The sequence below is a fragment of the Alosa alosa genome, chromosome 10, assembly GCF_017589495.1.
Source record: "Alosa alosa isolate M-15738 ecotype Scorff River chromosome 10, AALO_Geno_1.1, whole genome shotgun sequence".
Lineage (NCBI taxonomy): Eukaryota > Metazoa > Chordata > Actinopteri > Clupeiformes > Clupeidae > Alosa > Alosa alosa.
Window position 1 is genome coordinate 1,007,888 of NC_063198.1, and position 18,702 is coordinate 1,026,589.

Consider the following 18,702-nt stretch of genomic DNA (forward strand, 5'->3'; position numbering starts at 1 on the left):
AACTGAAGGCTTCGCTGTGTCCTTGAACTTCGCCTTCTTCTGGCTGGCCGGATGGCCAACCGTGTTCCCAAGAAGGGAGATTCCTCAGGGACCTGGATTCTGGTTTGGTCAGGGGACTGGAACTCAGCAGACTGGGGGTCTTGACTTGAAGCGGCTGGCTGGAGGCAAAGCCAACCCAGCCTAAGCCCCTGGCACTCAGATCCAGGGGCAGGATCAGGCTGGAGGCTAGCAGCCTCACAAACAGGGTCACCGGAGGAAACCAGGAGGGACTGAAGACTTCTTTCCAGACCTGAAAGCTGGTCGGCCAGGGTAGCCATCCCCTGAACCTCCTGCAGCCAGGGCTTGGAGGAAATTGTCCTTTTCATCAGCAAACGAATAGTTCGCCGACGCTCCAAATCTGCAGACTTCCCAAACTCAGAGTTGAGTCTGCTGAGGGTGTCCTCCACCCTTTTGAGCTCCTCCATGCTGGAGTCTGCTGGGTCCATGTTTGGTTGGATCGTACTGTCAGGATTCTGAAGATTGGACCCACGTGCAAGACTCTTACAAGTCTTAATCCACATTTTATTCTTAACTACAAACTTGACATTTACAGACTTACTTACATACAGAACTTTGACTAGACAAAACAGAGAGATGATCCGACAAAGAACGGAGAAACAGGAAGGTAGAAATACACAGACTAATTAACAGAAAGGACTGGATGAAACCAACAAGACCAAAACAGGGAACAGGTGTGAGCAGAAACGGAGGAAAACTAACGAGACAGGCAGTGCAGACCATATAAGGGAATGGGTGGAGACAAAGACACATGACCAGACAGGTAAATACAGAGCACAAGACAGAAAACAATACACAGAATGGCCACCAGGGTCGCACAAAGTCTCTAGTCCAGGCCAGATCCTGACACCCCCGTCTAAACTTTTTTTTAAACATGTTGCTGGTATCAAATTCAAAATGAACATAGATTTTCCATGAAATAGTCAATTTTGTCATTTTCAACATTTGATATGTTGTCTGTGTCCTTTTTGCAACTAAATATGCAGATTATTACATTCTCATTTTATTTATATATTACACAACGTCCCAACTTTTTCTGATTTGGGGTTGTATATGAATGCGACTCACATTCTTCCACTTGTCCCAAGTATCATTATTTCCATCATGAATGGCATCAATGAAGACTACATGCAAACCATTACAGAATGTGTCTAAGAACTGGTTTCACACATCCACCAAATAAAAAGGCCAGCCTAATAATGTATGTTGCATGCACAATTAAATAATACAGAAAGACCCAAACAAAAATCCTGACTAGAGATAACATGTAAGGATTAAAAACGGTTCAAAGAACGAAAACTAAAACCAGAAACGAACACAATTTTAGGATGAACGTAACTGAAAACGGGAACAAAATCAATTTCATTTAGTCTAGAGTGAAAATGCTATTTTCTATTTTAGTTAACCGGTTCAGAAACAGCCCCCACCCTTACACTGAACAAAGTCAATCAACACTGTTCTGCTCATCTACCTCATGTGTACTTCAACCTTACAGTTACAATATTGTTATTAATACATCATCATTGCACTGAACTGCCTTGCACTATATTTATATTTAATCTTAAACCTCAGTTTATAATGATATTGCACTACCCCCGCCCTCTTTTCAACTATATATTGCATCATATGTGCCTGTTGAGGTGTCATTGACTTGGCAACCTTGACAGGGACAACAAGGAGGCGGATATCCCCAGCCACCCCCCCCCCCCACCCCCGGGAAATTGCATTACCCTAACACCCATAGTGTCTATTCATTTATTTGCAAATGTACATACTGTATTTATTCGTATACATAGCCATATTCTACTGCCCTTCATTCTGTTCTTACTGTTCGGTTTTTATTCTTTTACTCTTTTTATGTTTTTTATTTTTTTATTCTTATATGTTAAATGAGTGTTGTACTTTGAGAGCAAAGATTAACCGGAGTCAAATTCCTTGTTTGTTTACGCAAACCTGGCCAATAAAGCTGATTCTGATTAATAACGGTATTTTTGTTCCGATCATTATCGCCTGATATTCATTCAAAATAGCTTGATCAGAGCACTCTCTGAAGGCCGATCAGAACAGCCGATCAGATGACGCAAAATTCCGGACACAAAAAGGGTTCTACAGTGTGCCCATTTCACTCTCTAAAAATAATGGCTTGCGAGTGAAAAAAATATATTTAGGCGCACTGGTGTGAAATATATGTATGCCCTAAATATATTTAGGCACCGCGCTTTTGATCGTCATATTAGAGCCCATAGTATTTCGGGGTGTCACTGAAGAAGACATTTGAATATGAGGAAGAGGTTGAGTAAGAAAGTGAGGAAATGTGTAGGCTTAAATAACATACAGTGGGTCCCCATTAAGTTTGGACGGGTTCCTTCAGGAATCACGCACCCCATTTTCTCAGCAGAAATGGCACAAACTGCAGTTGACACAAACAACCACAAGGTGTCACTTTGGAGTTCTGCCACTACTATTTTTGATACGACTTGACTTACTGCTTCCATGATGCATTTTCCAAGTCAGTAGAACAATCAGAGAAAGCTGAGCCATTACCAAACATATATGATAATACAATAGCGTGAGTTTATATATCTTATACCCTATTTGTCACGGTTACTTATAGATTTGATAGTGTAGCGATAAGCGCATGAGACTTTCAGTGGGGGCACGGGAACTTAAATTGATCACGGTAGTTTAAGCTTACACTTGACAAAACATTCTAATATGAAAATGTAGATGCAATTGTTGTAAGATGGTGCAGCTCCTTTAAGAAAGCACCGTGTGCAGGGATGGAGAGAGAGAAAGCGAGAGGGGATATGTGTTAGAACTTAGATGCGTGTGGAAAGTGCTGTTGAGACTGGAACGAGTCATATTCAAAATAATGCAAAAAAATAAATCCGCAGATAAAACCAATTATCCTCATTCATTGCAACCGCAGCATGCCTGCTTGCCGACGTTCAAACGAAAAATATATCAAAGCACCTTTATGCGTTTGAATGTATGCAATTTAAACAGCTTGACAAATGATTTAGCTAATTGATTATAGCCTGTACAGCAATTGTTGAACATTTACCTGTACAAGTACATTGTTAGCCTACAGACCAATTTCCATAGTGCACATCTTATCAACAGTTTGAATGTCGCGGTGTTTCTGCATTGACAAATACCGCTCAGCACAATGATTCATACCCAATTAATTTCCCCTGTTAAAGTGTTAGCCTTTGTTACACTATTTGGTTTCATGATGTAGCCTATGATAGACACCATATGGCCAAATACTCAGCTAATGTTATAGGCTATACAATTTCCCCTCTTAAAGACAAGCTGGTGTAGCTTATTAGACTAGGCTACTATTAAAATGCACCCACGGTAGCCTTGGCTATGTGTAAAGTAAGCTATCGCGATGATTTCATGCACGAAGTTCATGCATCTGTCAAGTTCGTACAGGGCCTCGCACCCCTTGCGGCGGCCCTGCAGCTCCCCTCCTAAGACAGCGAGGAAAAAGTTAAAATAATGCGATAAACCCAGGAAAAGTTGACAGGTTTGTTTAGGTCCCAGTGATTATTTGTGAAATTGTGCAAACGCGACAGCCTTTTCAAGGCATTTCAAGGAAGGAGTTAAGAGCATGCAAGCTCCCAAATTGACCCAGTAGACAGAAGGCATCAATAGCCTAAATTGTTGGGACTGGGGAGGGTCATGTTTTTTTCTCAATCACTTTGGAGTGTCATAGAAAAATGTCTTGCTGGCGAGGGAGGGTCCGTCTTTTTTGACTAACGCTCCCAAAACTCCTCCGTAGCCCCTTAAATAAATAACTAACAGTCCCTAATTCATTATAGCCTGTAGGCCTACACCAGCAATTGTTGAACATATACCTGTACAGGACATTGACAGTAGCCCAGCCTAACAAGCAGATGCAAAAAAAAAGACATAATTAATCAGAAATAAATAATGTAATCTGCATCGCTTTATTTAACAAACTGCAAGCAACAAGGGGGTTGAGTTCGCTGTAAGCGAAGAGCAGAGCCTATCTGCTAAGGCACTCGATAGGCTATAACGAGCTGTGTGCGCCTGGAAAGACAATGAGATGCTTTCTGAATAGCACAGCGAAGACGGCTCTGGTCATCCCATACCCTCCCCCCACTTCCTGTAGCCTACCATTATGACTTTGCCGTTTTGGGACATTAAGCTTTTTTCACGTTAAGCCCCCCTCCCCCCCCCCCTTCTTTCACAAGCAGTGGGGGAGCGCGGGGCACAAAGTAACACTTTTTGGTAGACAAAGGAGGGTTCTCTGCGCTTCTGTCGTTTGGCCACAATCCGGTGCAACCAGGCCAGGCCAGGATCATTGAATTTATAGGTTACTGAGGGCCACATAATCGGCGAACATGTGCATGGTGCAACCATGAAATCGGTATTGCAGTATGGCTTATTCAAAATTGGTGTGTAATGGTCCTAACCACTTTAAAACAGTGTGGCTGAAATAAAAAAAACAAACAGCCTACAACAGTAACATTTTCAAATGCAACTTCTAGGCCTACAGTATTAGTTAGCAACTGATCAATATGCATTCATGGACTGACATTGATGAGAATAAACTGCAGTCAATAATGTGCATAACAATGTCCATAACACATATCACCACTCAAATGAACTGTGGCTAAGAAAGGTACTGTGTGTGTGTGTGTGAGAGAGAGAGAGAGAGCTATGGTACTTACACCCACCCACCCCCGCAAAAACAAATTCACGCGTGTACAATATTTGTCCGTTTCCCGGTTTTAGGTCCGTGCATTGCAAAAAAAGTAGCCTACATAGCATAACAATATCCACATGCAATAATACAACAACAACGTCTACGATGACCTATTAATTTGGACAAATTGATACAGCCCTATAGCTAAAGTTACCTTTAGTTTTGTTCTAGCGCATGCCGTGGACGTCTGGCTTTAAACAGCTGTAATCTAACGTTCGGACAAGCACACCAATTGCCTACCTTGTTCTTGCCCATCTGGAATAACTCATCTAGCTTTGCTGTCTCCATCCTTTCTGTTTTCGTTGTTTAAACTTGTGATATCCATAACTAGTGAATTAGCCCAACATATGTGCTGATAACCATATATAGATAGCCGAGTAAAAGAAAACAACAAGTAGCCTAGTTGTGCCTGCCTCCTTTAAAGTTTAATAATGTTCTGCACCTTTTACTAAAGAATAAAGAAAATTAAGAAGACATCTGAGCTGCACCGGCGTCTCTCCTTCTCTCTAACACTTTTTGGCTTTGGCTAAATATTTCTAAAATCATTTGAGTTTCACTAGTCACATGTTTTAACAAGCAACACTTCTTATTGAACTAATAACAGACGTTTGTCGAAAATTTACTTTATTTTCCATACGGAGAAATAACATATGCAGAGTCTACCAAGGTCAATCTTGCCAAAAAAGCCCTCAAACCTGAAAACACATGAGGCAAAAGTGCAAAAAATCACAAAACTAACTAAACTAACACGCCGCGATATTTTTGTATTGCAATCATTGTAGCCTACAGTTGTAACAGCCGTAACAGTCATTTTACTCCCCGTGATCGCGCCATTATAAAGAACGTTTAACGTGTCCCAAAAACAGCTATCAATTAATCACCAAACGTCTTATAAACAAGTATTGCCAGGAGCAACACCTTGCAAAAAATGATAACAATAGGCCTAGGCCTTTATATGGCTCTGCTCCTGCCTAGATTCGAACTCAGAACTGCCTGAAAGTTGCAGACCTGTTCTGGATATACGTGCATTAACCCACTCGACCGTCAGACAACGCTATCTGCTTCGAGTAGCCTATTGGGTAGGAATGTAGCATACACTGGTTGCTGTGGCACAGTCTTGAGTAACCGAATTCGTTTTCCTTTGTCATATGAATGCTGTCATTTTGTTAACATTACTGTTAAGGAGATGCTGTAGGCAAAGGCTATATTTCAACCTCGTTAGTGTAGTAAAACAAATCAGAACTATTCACAAGGTTTCTGGGCAGCATATTTATGTTCTGTTAGCAAGCGAACTTCTCATGACTACCAACAAAGTAGCCTACTGCCAGCTGACGAAGCTCTCATTTTAAAACATTACTGAGAGACAGGCACTGTACAATCAAGAAATCTTGCCACTGAATCCAAAACTATGTTAAACATTATGTACAAAGCTTAGGCTACAGTGGACTAGCATGTTGCAGGGGCTGCTAAAAACACAGAGAAACGCTGAAAACTCGGCCAAACACAGCCCTTGCTGTCGAATGTGCCGTCTGGTTCGACCGTGGAACGCCACAGCAGACTAAGCTGCCCCCAAGCGGCTGCAGTTGTACTTACATTTCACCCAGCTGCGTGAATCACCTTGATCGTGAATGAAGTGTCAATTTTTAACTGGGACCCACTGTATGTTTACATTTTACGCAGCACAGGTTAAACCACATGTACCTTACTCTGTTCTTACCTTATAGGCCAAATAAAAGATAGCATGATATGCATGAAAAAACGATGTTCTCTAAAGTTGGGTCTTTGTTCACATTTAATTCACAATTAATTTGGCACTTATTAACCCCCATGTGTTCAACTAAAGTTGCCTCCTAGTCACACTTTTTAAGTGTATTACAGCGCACACAAGAAGCAGACAGCCAAGATAGCACAAATACAAAAATCGATTTTAGACCCAACTTTAGAATAGGGAACATATTCTGCAGTACAACAATTTAATTATGAGTTATTTGTACACTATAAGCACTTGTGGTTTAGTGTCTAGTTCCATTTGAAAAGAGCATCTTTGATAAGTATTATTAGGGGTGAATAACTGTTCTTGTGGTACTACCACCAGCCCCATACTGAGCCATGCATATTTAGATCATAATTCATATGCAACAACTTATTTAATAACCATGAATAAGGGGTAATTAGGAGCTTACATACAGGAAATTCTAAGGGTCTAGTAAGGGTAGAATAAGATCTTGCAGAATAAGGTATTAGTTAGTGACTTATAATGACTAACAAATGGCTAGTATGCTACTAATATACATGTTAGTAAGCAGCTAATTAATGGGGAATATGTGTGTCTTAAAATAAAGTGTTACCGAAGTAATGATACTTCTATGTAATGAAAGTTGCCATTGTGATTAAGATTTCACTTTTTTGAAATGTGTTGCTGGCATCAAATTCAAAATATAGAGTATTTCTCATTTCTGTTTCAACAATTGATATATTGTTTTTGCACTATTCCCAATGTCATATATATAGTTTACATGGTTTGCAAAACATAACATTCTATTTTAACATTTTATACAGTGTCCCAATTTTTTTTCAAAACAGGGTTGTAATTTGTATGAATGCCTTAAGGATATTTCAGCCCAAGGGTGCGGGAAGGGGGGTGCTGACGGTGCTGCAGCACCCCCTGCTGGCAGGAGATATATATATTTTTAAATAATTACTAATTCGCTGTCTGACATTATTTATATTTTTGTGAAATGATGAGTCAAATAGCAAAAAAGGGTTATGGATAGGTTCGAATATAGGCTACTAAAAATTAACAGTTATAGAGATCAACGTGAACGTGAGCGTGGTTTCATCTAGGTGATAGCGATCAAGTGTGTAGGCCTACGGTTGATATAGGCCTACATATTCTATGCGATTTACACGTTCAAAAAAACCATGGATAAGCTGAAAGAAACTTTAATTGTGTTTTACAGTTTTGCAAAAATAATAAATGCATAGCTAGTGAAATCATTCACTATCCTAGTCGCTAAGATAGAAATTATTAGGACACATACTTGCTGTGGATATGACACACTTTAGGTGAGATCATTGCAGCCTGATTATTAGCCTATATTTAAAGCCTAACATCTCTGGTGTGGTTTTGACGATCAGAAAAGTAATTTTCCTTATAGCTATACTGAAATAGGCTAACGATGTCAAGTGCGCTTCTGTAGGGTTAGGGTGGCAGTGGACTCGGAGTGCTGTCGCGGAACATTGGAATTTGTGGCTGCCCAGGAATTTTCTAAAACTTCTCGCTATCACCCGCACAATGCACTAAAATGACGTATTTAGCAGTCAAAATCCTAAACATGTCGGGGGGCTGGGGAGAAATCATCGGACATCCATTATTTTTGTTATTCAGCACCCCTGGTCAAAAATAGGTTCCCGCTCGCCTGTTTCAGCCTGGATGAAAGATCGGCACCTTCAGCTTAATCTCTCAAAAACTGAGTTTTGGGTGTTTCCAGCTAAAACAGCTATTCCCCAACCGAATAACATCCAGCTGATTCAGAATGCTGGAGCAGGCCTGGTCTTCAATCAGCCAAAGAGGACACATGTAACTCCTCTCGTAGTTACTCTCCATTGGCCTATAGGGCACTGACTGGATCTGCTCCTAGTTATTTTAATTCAATAATCGTAATAAAAGACGTACAGTACATCTCCAACCGCCCACTGCGGTCTTCTGATGAGCGTCTATTGTGTCGACCAGTCATAAACACTAGGTCTAATTCAAGACTCTTTTCCTCAGTGGTGGTGGAATGAGTTGCCCAGTGCTCTCCGTTCCTGTGATAGTTTTGGGTCTTGACATTCCTGTTCAACATGCACTTAGTTCTTTAAGCGCTTCTTATGCGTTATGGTTTGTATAATATTGTTTTATTTCCATTAGGCTGTTGATTATTTTTACATTATTGTTTATTATTGATGTTCTCCTTAATATAGTCTTACCATGTTATTGTTTTTATATTATTGATTGATTGGACATTATTGTTTATTATTGCTTTTTTCCCTCATTTTCATTGCTTATTTTATGATTTATTTTATGACCAACATTGTAATCTGTTCCCTGTTAAATTTTAATATTGTTTTTGTCGCTTTGGAGAAAGGCGTCTGCCAAATCCCATAACCATAACCAGAATTTAATATGAGGTGGATCTGTATATATAGTGTACGACTTGTATGAAGGTTTGTGTTTAAAACTTGGCCATGGTGGTTCTGTACTTCATTGCAGCCCAGCCCCTCCTCTTCCAGCCTCAGGTCCACTCACTCTGCCCCCTCACAGATGATAAATCCAACAGGCAGCAGAGGTATGTTCCATCATCAAAAGAAAACACTGTAGTGAAAGTAATCTGAAAACTGGGTATCACTTTATCAATGACACAGCCACATGCCAAAGGTTGTAAGACAATGTGGCAGAAACATGGAATCAAAAAAATAAGCGTATCTTTTTTAACATTTTTATGAAAAATGGCGTGTCCACAATTATTTACACCCTTTTAAAATAATCACTGGAAACATCTTTATTTGCAATCAAAGCACTCAAAATGGTTCTTATAATACGTACCAAGCCACTCCATGTCTCCAAAATTATTGTAGACCGCACCTTTTTAGCTGCAATCCGGGTATTGAGGCAGGAACGATTATTTGCCATCACTCTGGCCTTGTACTCACTTTTTTAATGGATTGAGGTCTGGGCCCAGTTTCCCGATAACGACGGAGACACGCTCTTAAAAGGGTTTTCTACGATTCATCTTAAGATCGTTCGTTTGTTTTTTCCAACTGTTTCCCGAACATGCTCGTAGCGTGAACGCGCATGCACTTCTCTTAAGGGGAGCTGTCCACGTTAATAGTTCTGAAATATCCTCTAATTTGACGGTGATGTCAGGTGACTGCACGTCACAGCTATAGGCCTACCATTTAAACCCGGATCTACACATTAATTCACATCAATACGAAAATAGAAACACTTTGACATCTGCATGTAAGCATCCCAAGTATAGGTTATATACCACACAGACATAAATAATTGTAATTATTTTAAGATTAGATTGTTGCACCATGCAATAATTTTTCGCGGTGTCACTTAAGAACACGTTTGAAGATAAGAAAGAAGTCGAGTAAGAAAGTGAGGAAATGTGTAGGCTTAGATTTTGATGCAGTACAGACTAAACCACATGTTGCTTTCTCTGCTTTTTACCTCAAAGGCCTAATAAAATATAGCCTTCACTTAGCAAAGATAATGGCAAACTATTCTGGCAACGTCTGTTTCATAACTTGATTGCATTTTTTGTCCGCTTTTTCATCACATTATTATGACCATTAAATGTAGGCTATGCTATTTAATTTGCACGCTAAAATCTGATTCATCACAGGTAAACACAATAAAGAATGGGAACGTACGTTGGATTATGTATTCTAAGTTGTAATTCCTCTGTATGTCCTGTTGGTGACCTCAGAGAAGTACTGTTAAGGCGGCTCTTAGCGGTAGCAGCGAGAACTCTGGAGCACTTTCGAATCTCTGAGTGTTTTCACTGGCAGCTCTTAAGCTTCTGATGGTTTAGGAAACAGTTGGCAAATCTTAAGACGTTCGTAAGAGGGAATTTACGACGCTCTTAGGCTTGAGATGCTTTCGAGGAACTGGGCCCTGGACACTGGCTGGGCCACTCTAAAATATAACATTGTTGTCTGTTAACCATTTCTTGACTTGTTTGGCTGTATGTTTTGGATCATTGTATGGTTTAATGGTCCAATGATGCCTATTGGGGCAGGTCTCTTGGCACACTGCCTGATCTTTTCCTCCAGAATCTCAGTGTAGCCTCTTGCTTTAGTGTTACCGTTTACTTTGAGAAGGTCACCAGGGGCCTATTGCACAAAACTAGGATAAGGGATTAAGCCGGGATATCTTGGTTATCCTGGCTCAATTGATCCGTGATCCAGTTGCACAAAAGCGGGTTCACTAGTTCACATTCCTGAATTTGCATAAAGACATAAAAGCATAATACATAAAAGCATGATAGAAAAGCATGTTTTCCGAGGTCTCTGGCCATGGTCCTGAAGGGCTTCACGGAATCGTGCCGGAGTCGACTGCGCAGGCAGGAGTCGGGCAGGATTCCGCCATACACCCCCTTATCCTTTAAACATGGAAGACGGGAGGCGTAAGGGGAGGTGGTGGGTTGCGAGCAGAGTAACACCGATGCTGTAACTTCGGCAGGTAGACTGCAAAGAAATAACCTGACTGATTGAAGGAGGCGTGGCAAATTCCGTCACGCTCCTCCCGAAATGTGATGACGGCACACAAACTAGGGCAAAAACGTTTAGTAGGCTATGTGGTGATAGCCTACAGTTAATGTGAATCGCAGACTATAACCAAACTTAGGAGAAGATTTGCACCAAATAAAGGCTGTGTTTGTGTTTCTAGCCTACAACATGTTGGCACAAAACGTAATTTCTGTCAACTATGACGATGTCCATGTTCAGTAGCCTATATTTTTCATTTAGTCAAGCAGTGACATGTGGTTTAATGCATGGGGTAACATGACGTGAGACAGACTAGGGTGACCACCTGCTAATAAGCCCAAGGGGGGACAAGGGGTATGTTTCTGAGGGACAATGTGGGTCACTGCCTGGCGCGGCGGTGCCCCCACCTCACGGGCAGACTCACTGATAGTGGTTTACCCATTTCTAGCACATACCACCTTACATGGTATATTAATAATGCCCTTCCCCTAAACATGTGTAATTGCTGATGTATCATGACCAACCAATGTGTATTTTTTTTTCTAAATAAAGATTCATAATACTTTGAACATTCAATGAATTGACAGATCCACTTCCACTTACGATTTACTTTAGCTATTTCATTTGATTTATTTTTCATTATTTATTCACTTTAAATAAATTATAATGTAAAATTGTAGGATTAACAGGAAAGTCTTAACTCACAACGCCAGAGGTTCACGGAACGAGAAGGGGGAGGAAGGATGGTGGACTTGCATGTTAGTAAAGGCAGGCGCAGGGGAAAAAAAACTGTTCAGTGTTCTGGGTAGCCTAATGTTCACTAATGTTGTATGATAAAGCCACATCTAGGTTTGACCTCCTCCGCAATTACTTTGTTGTATGGAATAAAATAACACTGTATTTGTAAATAACAGACTTTATTTTATTGTATATGTGCTTTGGGAATATTTCCACTTGGTCTAACGTAGGCTACCGCAGTGGATAACGTTAACGTTATTGAAGGTAACGGTAACGTTAACACTCTTTCAAGTAGCTATGGCTAATGAAATCTCTGATAACAGATCAATCCACAGCAATGAAATGTATGCTTTGTGTGGTAATAATAGGTAGATGTTTGGTAGCCTATTTGTAGGCTACTGCTAGGTCCATATGATTTCCAGTGAATAGCCTACAAACATCATTCAAGCACTGCTCAAGTAGCTAAATTAAATGTGTGTAATCGGTCGCATATGTAACTCTTCTCCACTTATACTTTGTTAAATTTAACATCCCCACAATTTAAATGAGAAAACCATGTTAACAATTCACCTACGACGGACCTTACACCTAGGGAGAGGGGGGTGTAATTTAAGTCATAACTTGTGTTACCAGAGCCCGTCTACCGATCTCTGGTGTTACGTTGAAACTATTCAGTTTGGTGCAACCCGATACATTTTAGTAGCTCGTAAACTTCAACGTAGTTTACGTTAGAACTAAGCTAAGATGGAACTTACGTTCAACTGGTGCAACCGGCTGCAGGATATAGAGCGACCAACTTTTTTTTGAGCAAGCATTGATTATGCGTGACACAGTCTCAATTTGCGGGACACATGAATTGGGCTTCAAACGCTGTGCGCGCACGCGCTACGCAGGACGGGTGGTCACCCTAAGACAGACAGATGATGAGCCTGTCTTTAGTAGCCTATCCCTGAATCCTGTACCTGTGATTAGCAACCAGATTTTTTTTTAAAAATCCCGGAGAGACACCCCCGGACCCCTGTGTTATTGTGATTAGGCTATAGGTCCAAATCTAAATGTTTGGGTTCAGTTTATGAAGTGTTGCTACAGCATAATACTGTGTGTTTGTAATACATGTTTGTAATGGTGGGCCGGTCCTGGAGAAAATTGCCAGGGCCGAATTTTGCTCCCAGTCCGGGAGGGGGAGGAGGTTGCACAGAGTAGCCTATCTGCTCAACACTCTGAGGAGAAGTTTCAGGAGAAAATCGGGAAAGTGTTGGCCTTGATTTGAAATTGTTTAAGAATGTAGGTTTTATTTTAGCCAACACCTATCAAGCAATTCAAAATGAGCGAATTACATTTAGCCACAAAGTACAATGGAGACGATAGTAGTCTAGTAGTTGTTAGGCTGTTGCTTACAACATGCTTTGATGATACAGGCCTAACACCCCAGGATAGAGCATATAATTACATAGAGTTGTGATAATTGAGTTTGAGTAATCCAGGGACAGCAATAGCGCCAATTTAGCAATATGAGGTGCTATGGAAACCATCAAGTAATTAAAATACTGTAGCTATAGCAAGAGAAGTGGTGAGCAGCACATTATTAGAAAGAATTCCAAGGAACAGCAGAGCTACACGCTGGTGTAGGTGCTTGCATGGTCAGCTAGGAGTGTAACAGAGCAAAGCTACACGCAGGTGTAGGTGCTCCCTTGGTCAGCTAGGGAAGACTTTCATATGCTGGCACTCTCAACACAGAGGAAGGCGAAAAAACTCCCAAACACTTTAAAGGAGAAAAAATTCCTTCCTTGCCCTCTTAGCAATGAGCGACAGAGCAACAGCTCCTGTGTATCAGCTGCCTTACGGCCAAAGCCGGCATTGAGGTGGGGGTAAAAGCGGCAAAACTGACCTCAACTCTGCATCTCTCACAAACACGCTCACACACAGGGCCTCCATATGTGCGCATGTCTGGATCAGAATGATACAGATTGTTGCGGCACAGAATCTGGCCAAATGACAGTTCATCTAGGTGTTCATTAAGGTTAGCATCATGAACACCGCAGCGAAATAGCGTTCAATACTCATGCATATTAAACTTAAAACTTCTTATCACGAATCAAACGCCGAGATAAGACTCTTTAAACAGGCAAAGTGGTAGCAGTCAGCAACATGTGGCTGCGTTAGCTGTAAAGCGCAGCTGGGTTGGTTAGCTGTTTGTCATGTAGGTCTACTTGTTAACTTTAATGAGCTAGAACCCTCAGTCACAGCAATTGAGACTTTAAAGTTATTATTGAAATCATGTAGCAGGAAATAGCCTACAAGGTAAGCTAGAACCCACTGCATAGCCCACAGTGACACACACTGACTATAGCAGGAGTAGGCTAGTCAGTAGCCTACTAAAATCAAACACAGTAGGCTAGGTAATTTTAGCTATATACTGTAATTACCCTTGACAAACGGCAGTAGTTTGTAGCATAGTAGGTCAACACAATTTCATGTGTAGGCTAACTTTTAGCCATCTGTAATGAGGGAGAGCTAGTTGCCTGCTAAAACAAACGAAGTGGAAAGGATGTAACGTGTTAGAAGTTACAAGCTGGGACCCACGCAAAAAGGCTTCTATAAGACTACAGGTGAAGCAGTGCTTCACCAAAAAAAAAGTAAAGAACAAAACACACAAAAAAATCCCAATTTTTCTCCTTTGAAACAGAAATACTGTCACTAACACAAGCTGTTTTCCTGAAATCAATTCTGTGAATGACAACAGCGCCATCTCTCCCGCGGTGGAACACCGAATTACAGTGAATCAGACTGCTTCACCAACTTTTCGTTTTGCTTCACTACCATAGATATCTTTCCCCATTGACTTCAGTGTAAATCGAGTGAAACCCCAGGCGGCTCGTGGATTTTTTCTGTGTCAATTGATCCTTATGGCAGATAAGTCCCACCCGTGAAGCAGTGACCGATTGGGCAGAATTTCACACTTCCTGCCGTTGAATATGATTGACGCAACACTCTGGCCAATCACTTTCTCAATTAGTGAGCTTGCTTGCCATAACTTTTCAATTGCCTTCAGTGACCTTACTAGAGTTTCATTATAAATTGTGTAACTCATTCATAAGAGACTTCATGTGAAATTAACACGGTTCGTGGGTGCTACGGTAAGGACAAACTTGTTACAGTAGGCTATGCATTAGAAAGTACAGCTTCTCAACGTAGCCGTCCTGCAAGTTCACTGATGTGTTATGATAACATTAGCCTATGCTATTGATGTGTTATAACGTCTTGGCTTCCCATTTTAAATCCTCAACTTTGTCAAAGATAATTCAGAACAATCTGCTTGAAGCTAAATTTCAACTACCATTTATAAACAAAAGACACAGCACCGTTTTTCGTGTGGCATATTGATAAGACCACTTGACATTTCATGTAAAGTACAATTGTCCACTATCAACATTATGTTGATGTGGCTGGAGTGATTGATTCAGAAAGAAATTCTAGGATTCTTCAGTGTATCAGGAGGCAGATGCCAAGTGGATTTTTAGCTATGTAGAGAAGGAAGGCAGTGACAGAAACAAACTGGTTGGTCAAACATATGCCAGAGCAGCAGTCATGGTATAATTTCTTAATGTGAATTTCTTAAGTGAACACTGCATATGCGCAGTTTATTCTTTGTTATATGCATAACGGTTCAAACTAGTGTCAAGGAGCTGGTATCCCAGAGGCAAGAATGTGTCTCTTAAAGGGACACCAGGCAAGCCTGATGCTTTTTCTCTACAAAACTCCCCCTCGCTCGGTCTGAAGCTCTTTTCCTTTTCTTTGCATCTTCCGTCAAGGGTTTTCGCTGCTTCTTCGCTGGCTCTGCCATTATACATATGTTTGCAACAATAACATAGCGTTTCGTTAGCCTCCCTCTGTGCTGTGGATGCAGGATGCAAACTGATCCTGCTTCGGTCGGCGGGTACGATACACTGAACTTGCAAGCGGGATATTCTTCCTACAGGCAGTAGGGGCGGGCGAGAGAGTCTTCATGTAATGAAGTCTGTAATGAGTCATTTAACCATATACCGACTTACGAAGATGAGTAATTAACACGAAAACGTTGCCTGGTGTCCCTTTAATAGGCTATTGACATTGCTTAGAGCCTGCACTATGCCTTATGGGGCATAATTAGTAGCTTAGAATATTGGAAGGTTGTTGTTTCAAGATGTTGTGGACATCAACAACTTGGCATTAATACACTGCAAAAACTGCTTATCTAACCAAGTGTTATTCATCTTATATCAAGATCAGAAAAATATAGTTGGTATTGTTTTCAGTATATAGAGACTTACCTAGTCACTAATTAGTGCTAAAGTGGAGATGCTCTTTTTGGGGGGCTTGACCATAGATAGCCTAGTCTTTGCAAGCAAAATGTCTAACAAAAAATGCAAACTTATAATAATAATAATAATAATAATAATAATAATACATAAACCTTGTTTACTGTCTTGTCCAATCTTAGGCCTACTACTACACTCCATTTGTGGCCTGTACTTTGAGATGGTAAACAGGTCTTGATTTCTCAACAAATTACTCTGTCTAGCTCTCTGACTGATCAAACAACATAGCTTTTGTTTATGCCATTGTAGACAGTTCAATGTCATCATGTGTCTAATACATTCAACCTCACCAACTTTGTGTTAGGCGCAATGTTCGTTTGGGGGGGGGGGGGTCATAATTTCATAACTGCTTCACTAGAAAAAAATACCACCAGCCGCCACTGGAATACAGGCACACTGGCTACTGAAACAAATTTGAATGACAAACAACTTAGAATAGACAACACGTTGGTTAACAAAATTCCAAGCAACTTCAAAGAACCCCGAAGGACAGACTGGAAGCCTGATTTATCAGAAATGTCACGTCAATATAACATGACTGCCTGCAAGTGTGGTTCACGGGATATTTAGCCTAACGTTACACTGACCTCAGTTCACCATATGCCTCCAGACAAGCAGTAGTGGCTACTCCGTGAGCCTGTAACCATTAACACACCAAATGCAACCGAAAAGTTGTTAGCTAAACACAGACAAATAGCAAAACAAGTGCCTTCATCTAGTAGGCTATACGTGTTTGTGACACGCATCTCGACATTCAGCAGGAACGAGTGGGCTATACAAACAGCTCTAATACAAAGCAACAAGATAATAACTACCTCCCTCCAGTAGTTTCCCCACGCAACCTAGACCATGAAGGTCTGAAACAGATAATGGGCAGCAAGTTCTGCTTGAGACAAGAGAGCAAACCGGTAGTCACTGCGAGCGGAGTAACACTGATGCTGTAACTTCGGCAGGTAGACTGCAAATAAATAACCTGACTGATTGAAGGAGGCGTGGCAAATTCCGTCACGCACCTCCATAACTTCCGTTTGTAAAACGCCATATAGGGGGCAGCAGGATATGTTATGGTATAAGTTACCATGGCGATTTATTCTGTGGGGCTAGCCTGCTCCAGACCAGGCTAAATTCCAGTCAAGTCAAGTCAATTTTATTTCTATAGCACATTTAAAAACAACTGAGTTGAACCAAAGTGCTTACAAACAAACATAAAACAATGACAATGGTACAACAACAATAATAACATAACATGGGGGAAAATAAATAAATAATTGAAATAATAAACAAATTGGTCAAAAATAAAATAAAGAATAAAGAGTGTGTGTGTGTGTGTGTGGGGTATTAAGGTAGATTAAAAGCTTGGGAGAAAATGAAAGTCTTTAAGTTAGACTTAAAGCAGTCAATGGTTGGAGAGGACTTAATATGTACAGACTATTCCAGAGTTGGGGGGCAACAACAGAGAAGGCTTTATCACCCTTAGTTTTAAGGCATGTTTTGGGGATATAGAGAAGATTCTGAGATGAAGACCTAAGTCAGGGGTCGGCAATTACATTTGGACCCGGGCCAATTTTTTTTCAGACAATGGCATGGGGGGGGGGGGTGTTATAGGCCTACTATTTAAATGATTAATTATTATATTATATTAAAATAAACATCATCTAACTTTTAAAATGCATTTAATTTAATTCCATTAAAAACGTTTATTTGCTTATGTGCGCTGTTTTTATGCAGCCTGCTGCATCTCCTGTCGTCTCTCATGAAACAGGCGACTTTGCCTAGCAACCTGCCGTAACTAATGTATACAAATATTATTCTTTTAGATGACGTGTAAATGATTAGCTGAACATTGCTATATGCTAGTTATCGATGCAAAATGTCATTGTCGAAAGCCTCGAAAAGAAAAAATGATTCAGAATGCAGGACCTACAAAGAAGAATGAAAGCAGAGGTATGCGTTTATCCTGCCTGCATTTATTAATGCCAAGCCTACGTGTCTCATTTGCAACGAGGCGGTTGTCGTTTGCAAAGAATACAACATCAGAAGACACCATGAGACAAAACATGGCCAGTTCAAAAACGCGTATCCTCCTGGGACAGAGGTGCAAACGCATAAAATTAAAGCATTGGAGGCTGGATATGCACACAGCACCAAAATACTAGTTCAATCACTCACCGAGCAGCAAAGGGCTATGAGTGCGTCCATTAAAGCAGCATGGGTTCTTACCCGTCACAATAAACCATTTACGGACGCAGAGGTTTTTAAGGAAGTGAGATTACGCGCACTCGCGTGCCAATACCGTTCCGAAATTAACGTCATCTCGCGGGCCAGATAGAATAGATGGCGGGCCAAAATTGGCCCGTGGGCCACTATTTGCCGACCACTGACCTAAGTGATCTTGGAGTGCTGTAATGAATTAGTAGGTCACCTATGTAACTAAGTGCCAAACCACTGAGGGCTTGGAAGACAAAAAGTAAAATTAACTCTGTGCTCCACAGGTAACCAGTGCAGCTTAGCCAACACAGGAGTTATATGCTCCGTTTCTTAGAGCCACTTAAT

The 18,702-nt window shown here is 40.8% G+C and overlaps 1 protein-coding gene across 4 annotated transcripts in view; it reads left to right on the plus strand.

Annotated features, from left to right (window-relative positions):
* The window catches only part of dock3 (dedicator of cytokinesis 3), a 557,701-nt gene that overhangs the window by 493,012 nt on the left and 45,987 nt on the right, over nucleotides 1-18,702 (plus strand). For all 4 annotated transcript variants that reach the window (XM_048254372.1, XM_048254373.1, XM_048254374.1 and 1 more), the window contains one exon: nucleotides 9,048-9,123. In XM_048254372.1, coding sequence (XP_048110329.1) covers nucleotides 9,048-9,123 — 76 coding nt within the window. The remainder of the gene's footprint in view (nucleotides 1-9,047; nucleotides 9,124-18,702) is intronic.